General features: G+C 50.8%; 1 protein-coding gene across 1 annotated transcript; it reads left to right on the top strand.

The window, feature by feature from the left end:
* Positions 1-4,970: 4,970 nt before the first annotated feature.
* Positions 4,971-7,951, top strand: LOC137543930 (uncharacterized; the record flags this gene model as incomplete). Its single annotated transcript, XM_068264996.1, has 1 exon — positions 4,971-7,951. A coding segment is annotated over exon 1 (2,913 nt), but the record flags the coding sequence as incomplete, so codon positions are not given.
* Positions 7,952-8,105: the final 154 nt, after the last annotated feature.

Genomic DNA, 8,105 nt, shown 5'->3' with positions numbered 1-8,105 from the left:
GATCCCATCACTGAAAAGTGAATGGGACAGCCGCGCGTTTTGACAAAATCTGGGCGCAGCATGCCTTCCCGGAACGCATGCAGTGTGAACATCAGACAGTGCACTCTATGCACTGTCGGATGTCGTGCGTGTCTGCCTCCTGCACGCGTTTCCAAAACGCGGCTGGAAACGCGTGCAGTCTGAACGGGCCCTGTCTGGTGTCAAAAAACAGATCATAACCCAGCTGACTAACAAAGTGAAGTGAAGTCAAGTGGAGAAAGCAAGTGCTCCTCTGCAAAGTGAATTTCCCAGTAGAAAGTGCTGATTTGTCCTGCCTGCTGTGCGCTCTATTTCTGTGCTGCTACTGCTGGGTGCAGGATACAGTTAAAATCCTCAATAAAAACATTGTTTCAAGTCAAGTCTGCCTTCTTTGTGCATCTGTGTCATTTATTAAGTGAGTCTGTATTTCACCTGGCTATAAGAACCCCAAAACAGGCATGAATAGAAGGTAGGAGGGGAAAAAAAAAAAAAACGACCAAAAAAACGATTTTTTTTCCTATTAAATTTTGCTTTGGATGAACTCTACTAGCGCTACCCTACCCAGTTGCTGTGTCGCAAAAAAAATCCATGGCCGGACCACTTTCCCTCATGTTTGCAAGAGAAAGAGCAGCAGCATCCCTCCCCTGGAGAGCTGCCAGCGGACTGGCAGGCAGAGCCCTGGCTGCAGCCCCTTATATAGCCTGGGCCCAGGACATTGTGACATCATCGGGTGACTTCCTGTGAGCACCTGCTCAGGTGCCTGCATCAGTGGCAGGCTTTGAGTGTATGTAATCAGGCGGCAGCTGAGCCTGGCCCGTGCGTCTGCGTTTAGCACAGGTGCGCCCATCCCGGTGGCACGGCAGGCCTGCAGAGGCAGTGGGAAGGGCCCCCCCCCCCCCCCTGGCAGCCGGTAGCCGGCTGTGCCGTGCAGTGCTGTCCTGTGCGCTGCCTTTCGAAGGTAGTTAGCCTTAATTCCCATTGCAGTACCTCCAGGACCGGTGCACTACTCTCTCTTAGGGCCCGTTCAGATCGCAAATGCGGATGGCCATGCATGCGGAACGCACGCCATCCGCGTTTGTGTGCGTTGCGTGGCTGATCCCATCACTGAAAAGTGAATGGGACAGCCGCGCGTTTTGACAAAATCTGGGCGCAGCATGCGTTCCCGGAACGCATGCAGTGTGAACATCAGACAGTGCACTCTATGCACTGTCGGATGTCGTGCGTGTCTGCCTCCTGCACGCGTTTCCAAAACGCGGCTGGAAACGCGTGCAGTCTGAACGGGCCCTGTCTGGTGTCAAAAAACAGATCAAAACCCAGCTGACTAACAAAGTGAAGTGAAGTCAAGTGGAGAAAGCAAGTGCTCCTCTGCAAAGTGAATTTCCCAGTAGAAAGTGCTGATTTGTCCTGCCTGCTGTGCGCTCTATTTCTGTGCTGCTACTGCTGGGTGCAGGATACAGTTAAAATCCTCAATAAAAACATTGTTTCAAGTCAAGTCTGCCTTCTTTGTGCATCTGTGTCATTTATTAAGTGAGTCTGTATTTCACCTGGCTATAAGAACCCCAAAACAGGCATGAATAGAAGGTAGGAGGGGAAAAAAAAAAAAAAACGACCAAAAAAACGATTTTTTTTTTCCTATTAAATTTTGCTTTGGATGAACTCTACTAGCGCTACCCTACCCAGTTGCTGTGTCGCAAAAAAAATCCATGGCCGGACCACTTTCCCTCATGTTTGCAAGAGAAAGAGCAGCAGCATCCCTCCCCTGGAGAGCTGCCAGCGGACTGGCAGGCAGAGCCCTGGCTGCAGCCCCTTATATAGCCTGGGCCCAGGACATTGTGACATCATCGGGTGACTTCCTGTGAGCACCTGCTCAGGTGCCTGCATCAGTGGCAGGCTTTGAGTGTATGTAATCAGGCGGCAGCTGAGCCTGGCCCGTGCGTCTGCGTTTAGCACAGGTGCGCCCATCCCGGTGGCCCGGCAGGCCTGCAGAGGCAGTGGGAAGGCCCCCCCCCCCCCCCCTGGCAGCCGGTAGCCGGCTGTGCCGTGCAGTGCTGTCCTGTGCGCTGCCTTTCGAAGGTAGTTAGCCTTAATTCCCATTGCAGTACCTCCAGGACCGGTGCACTACTCTCTCTTAGGGCCCGTTCAGATCGCAAATGCGGATGGCCATGCATGCGGAACGCACGCCATCCGCGTTTGTGTGCGTTGCGTGGCTGATCCCATCACTGAAAAGTGAATGGGACAGCCGCGCGTTTTGACAAAATCTGGGCGCAGCATGCGTTCCCGGAACGCATGCAGTGTGAACATCAGACAGTGCACTCTATGCACTGTCGGATGTCGTGCGTGTCTGCCTCCTGCACGCGTTTCCAAAACGCGGCTGGAAACGCGTGCAGTCTGAACGGGCCCTGTCTGGTGTCAAAAAACAGATCAAAACCCAGCTGACTAACAAAGTGAAGTGAAGTCAAGTGGAGAAAGCAAGTGCTCCTCTGCAAAGTGAATTTCCCAGTAGAAAGTGCTGATTTGTCCTGCCTGCTGTGCGCTCTATTTCTGTGCTGCTACTGCTGGGTGCAGGATACAGTTAAAATCCTCAATAAAAACATTGTTTCAAGTCAAGTCTGCCTTCTTTGTGCATCTGTGTCATTTATTAAGTGAGTCTGTATTTCACCTGGCTATAAGAACCCCAAAACAGGCATGAATAGAAGGTAGGAGGGGAAAAAAAAAAAAAACGACCAAAAAAACGATATTTTTTTTCCTATTAAATTTTGCTTTGGATGAACTCTACTAGCGCTACCCTACCCAGTTGCTGTGTCGCAAAAAAAATCCATGGCCGGACCACTTTCCCTCATGTTTGCAAGAGAAAGAGCAGCAGCATCCCTCCCCTGGAGAGCTGCCAGCGGACTGGCAGGCAGAGCCCTGGCTGCAGCCCCTTATATAGCCTGGGCCCAGGACATTGTGACATCATCGGGTGACTTCCTGTGAGCACCTGCTCAGGTGCCTGCATCAGTGGCAGGCTTTGAGTGTATGTAATCAGGCGGCAGCTGAGCCTGGCCCGTGCGTCTGCGTTTAGCACAGGTGCGCCCATCCCGGTGGCACGGCAGGCCTGCAGAGGCAGTGGGAAGGGCCCCCCCCCCCCCCCTGGCAGCCGGTAGCCGGCTGTGCCGTGCAGTGCTGTCCTGTGCGCTGCCTTTCGAAGGTAGTTAGCCTTAATTCCCATTGCAGTACCTCCAGGACCGGTGCACTACTCTCTCTTAGGGCCCGTTCAGATCGCAAATGCGGATGGCCATGCATGCGGAACGCACGCCATCCGCGTTTGTGTGCGTTGCGTGGCTGATCCCATCACTGAAAAGTGAATGGGACAGCCGCGCGTTTTGACAAAATCTGGGCGCAGCATGCGTTCCCGGAACGCATGCAGTGTGAACATCAGACAGTGCACTCTATGCACTGTCGGATGTCGTGCGTGTCTGCCTCCTGGAAACGCGTGCAGTCTGAACGGGCCCTGTCTGGTGTCAAAAAACAGATCAAAACCCAGCTGACTAACAAAGTGAAGTGAAGTCAAGTGGAGAAAGCAAGTGCTCCTCTGCAAAGTGAATTTCCCAGTAGAAAGTGCTGATTTGTCCTGCCTGCTGTGCGCTCTATTTCTGTGCTGCTACTGCTGGGTGCAGGATACAGTTAAAATCCTCAATAAAAACATTGTTTCAAGTCAAGTCTGCCTTCTTTGTGCATCTGTGTCATTTATTAAGTGAGTCTGTATTTCACCTGGCTATAAGAACCCCAAAACAGGCATGAATAGAAGGTAGGAGGGGAAAAAAAAAAAAACGACCAAAAAAACGATTTTTTTTTCCTATTAAATTTTGCTTTGGATGAACTCTACTAGCGCTACCCTACCCAGTTGCTGTGTCGCAAAAAAAATCCATGGCCGGACCACTTTCCCTCATGTTTGCAAGAGAAAGAGCAGCAGCATCCCTCCCCTGGAGAGCTGCCAGCGGACTGGCAGGCAGAGCCCTGGCTGCAGCCCCTTATATAGCCTGGGCCCAGGACATTGTGACATCATCGGGTGACTTCCTGTGAGCACCTGCTCAGGTGCCTGCATCAGTGGCAGGCTTTGAGTGTATGTAATCAGGCGGCATACTGAGCCTGGCCCGTGCGTCTGCGTTTAGCACAGGTGCGCCCATCCCGGTGGCCCGGCAGGCCTGCAGAGGCAGTGGGAAGGGCCCCCCCCCTGGCAGCCGGTAGCTGGCTGTGCCGTGCTGTGCTGTCCTGTGCGCTGCCTTTCGAAGGTAGTTAGCCTTAATTCCCATTGCAGTACCTCCAGGACCGGTGCACTACTCTCTCTTAGGGCCCTGTGACAGGGTGTCACAATGTTTATCAGAGAAAGTGCTGGATGGTGTATATGTTGCACCACGATTCCAGCACTTCATGTGTTAAAAGGCTCCAGGAATATTGTTGTTTTCTTCTTTCCTGAAGCCTATTGGGAAAAAGAAAACCAGTCTAGGGTCCTGGAGCCGGTCAGGGAAGAGCTGGGTGGGTTCCCTGACCACCTGGAGCCAGTCCGGGTTTTTCCTATCTGTGTGCTGCTCACACAGGTGTAGTACTTAAGTTAGCAGGCTGGACAATGGGAGAGCTTCCTGTATGCAGTCTGCCTGAAAGCTGCAAGGAAAAGGAGCTCTGTGAGTAATTGCAAACCTGCTAAACTGTAAGTTGCTCTGTTTTGTTTCATGGACTGTGATCAAATATATTTGTGTTGCTAGTATAGACAGGACTGCTGAGTGAGGTAGGCAGGAGCCAGACGGCTATGTTTATTTTCCTTTTTGTTTATTGTTTTGAGCAACTTGCAAAATAAAGCCTGAGCAACAGACTGGTTGTATGGGAAAAACTGGTCACTACCCCTGTTTGTGCATGGTGGAATCCTGCAAGAGGCTGCAACAGTCCACAATTGGTGGAGGATGCGGGTATAAAGATTCCCTACCAAGTGCGTTTCATCTAGCAAGTTGGTTGCATTGCATCACGTCTGCTGTTTGTAAAAACGATGGAAGATCTTGTGTTACGCTTGGCTCAACTTAGTGCAGCCCAGCAAGAGGCAAATGTGCTGCAGCGAGAGACTAATGCACAGCAGGCTGCCCAGCAGGAGGCGCTGGCTGCACAGCAGGCTGCCCAGCAGGAGGCACAGCAGGAAATTGTACGTCTGCTGAGTGCTCAGGTGACAGCCCTGGCTGAGGCAGCAGAGAGAGATAGGAATGTGCAAGCTGAAGCTGCCAGGAAAGACAGAGAAACCCTTGCGGAGGTTCTGCAGCAGCTGAACTTGCGCCAGGAACAAGCTGGCAGTGCCACTGGTAACAGTGGCTTGGTTAAAGCAAGCCACTTTCTCCAAAAGATGACTCCACATGATGATGTGGAAGCATTTCTGAATACATTTGAGCGTACAGCAGAGCGAGAGGCGTGGCCTAAGACCCAGTGGGCAGGCTTGGTTGCTCCGTTTCTAACCGGTGATTCTCAGAAAGCATATTTTGATTTGACTGCTGAGGATGCTCAGGACTATGAGAAATTAAAACTAGAAATTCTCCGCCGGTTGGGGGTCACTCCAGCTGTGCGGGCCCAACGAGTGCACCGTTGGAATTACCTGTCTAATAAGTCTCCCAGGTCACAGATGCATGATTTGATTTATCTTGTGCGAAAATGGTTACAACCTGAGATACTCACTGCACCCCAGATTGTCGAAAGGGTCACGATGGATCGATTCTTGACAGCTCTGCCGCATGAGTTAAGAAAGTGGGTTAGTCATGCTGATCCAAAGTCCGCAGATGAGTTGGTTGAGATGGTAGAACGCTACCTAGCGGCAGAAGGGTTTTTAGCAGGTGTGTCGGCTCCAGAGAACTTACCTGCAAAGCGGCGTCTGCCAGCAGGGCCAGGAAGAGGCACATCAGCCCTAAGTTCTCCTGGGGGTTCTAAAACATGGGTGAAGACCAACATGGATACCAGGTGTTCGAAAGATACTCTACCAGGCTCCAGTATCCAGTGCTGGCGGTGTAAAGCTTGGGGGCATGTAGCTGCCAAGTGTCCTATGGTCACAGAGCCCATGGAGTGTGAAGCAGCACGGCGGTTATCCTTCTTTGCCCATCCTGCGTGTCTGACATCTGCTGTGGCCCACATGGCGCTGGTCAAAGTGGGTGGAAGGAGTGTCCAGGCATTGCTAGACTCTGGGAGCCTGGTCACGCTTGTACATTCAGATCTGGTAGCACCAGACCAGATGAAAAAACAGTGTATTGGTGTTTTGTGCATACATGGTGATGCAAAGAGTTATGGTACAGCGGTGGTCCCAATTGAAACCCAATTTGGTGTAACACCCCATGAGGTTGGAGTGTCTAAATCATTGATGCATAGTGTTATACTGGGACGTGACTTTCCCTTGTTTTGGGAACTCTGGAAGGTCGAGTTCCCACCCCAGACTCCCTTAACTTTGGGAGATGAATGTTCAGCTTCTTTGCCAGAAATTGGGGACTCAAGTTCTGAAGTCTCAGCTGTAAGGGTAGCCCCACTTGAGCCTGACCAATTCCCTCTCTCTGTGTTGGTTGGGGACACTGAAGCGTCCCAGGAGACTGTGGAAGAGTCACCTATGCCAGAACTGGAGTATTCTCAGGATAACTTTGGCACATCCCAGTTAAGGGATCCAACCTTAGCTCATGCTTGGGAAAATGTGGCTGTGATTAATGGTGTTGCCCAGGGTACAGGATTGGAGAATGTGTATCCTCAGTTTGTTGTCAACCATAATCTCCTTTATCGTGTTGATAATATAAGAGGTGAAATGGTGGAACAACTGGTTGTTCCTAGTTCACACAGAAAAATTGTACTTGACCTGGCTCATAAAAACCCAATGGGAGGACACTTGGCTGCTGAGAAGACTCAGCAACGAGTGCTCCAAAGGTTTTTTTGGCCTGGGGTGTTTGCAGAAATCAAACGTTACTGTGGGTCTTGCCCAGAATGTCAGTTGACGTCCCCTGCTCCTCATTTCCGGGGCCCCTTGGTACCACTACCCATCATTGAGGTACCTTTTCACCGGATTGCTATGGATCTGGTGGGGCCCCTGGTGAAGTCTGCAAAGGGACATCAATACATTCTGGTGGTTTTAGACTACGCCACAAGATATCCAGAGGCGATTCCCTTACGGAACACATCAGCTAAAACAATTGCCCGGGAACTGTTTCACATGTTTGCTAGAACAGGTATACCCAAAGAGATCCTGACAGATCAAGGAACGCCCTTTATGTCTAGGGTAATGAAAGATTTGTGTAAATTACTGGGTATACAACAGTTAAGGACATCAGTCTACCACCCTCAAACTGACGGGTTGGTAGAGCGATTCAATAAAACTCTCAAAAGTATGTTAAAAAGGGTGGTTGATGCAGACGGGAGAGACTGGGATTGCCTACTCCCTTACTTGATGTTTGCAGTTCGTGAAGTACCTCAGTCATCTACTGGGTTTTCCCCGTTTGAGCTTTTGTACGGGCGACACCCCCGGGGACTTTTAGATATTGCAAAAGAATCATGGGAAGAGGAGCCTTCTCCTCACCGCTCAGTTGTGGAACATGTTTTACAGATGCAGGACCGCATCACAGCAGTAATGCCCATAGTTCAGGAACATATGAGGCAGGCTCAAGAAGCCCAGAGTCGTATCTATAATCGGGGAGCCAGACTCAGGGTTTTTGAGCCAGGTGATCGGGTCCTGGTTCTGGTCCCCACAGCAGAAAGTAAATTTCTAGCAAAGTGGCAAGGTCCCTATGAAATTGTGGAAAAAATGGGGGATGTGAATTATAAAGTACACCAACCTGACAAACGGAAAAAGATACAGATCTATCATGTTAATTTAATCAAGGCCTGGAAGGACCCTTTAGTCTCAATGGCAGCTGAGCGTCTCAGTCCTTCACTCCAGGGAGGAGTTCCTGAGGTGAGGGTCTCGGGGGCTTTATCAAGGCCCCAAGCCCAAGAAGTAAAAGAATTCCTCCTTAGAAATGCTGACGTATTTTCAGATTTGCCAGGGTGCACTCATGTCATTGAGCATGATATTGTTACCGATCCACAAGCTCGGGTTCGCCTGAAGC

This window comes from Hyperolius riggenbachi, unplaced genomic scaffold (assembly GCF_040937935.1).
Source record: "Hyperolius riggenbachi isolate aHypRig1 unplaced genomic scaffold, aHypRig1.pri scaffold_508, whole genome shotgun sequence".
Taxonomy (NCBI): Eukaryota; Metazoa; Chordata; class Amphibia; order Anura; family Hyperoliidae; genus Hyperolius; species Hyperolius riggenbachi.
This window is presented reverse-complemented; position numbering and strand designations above follow the sequence as displayed.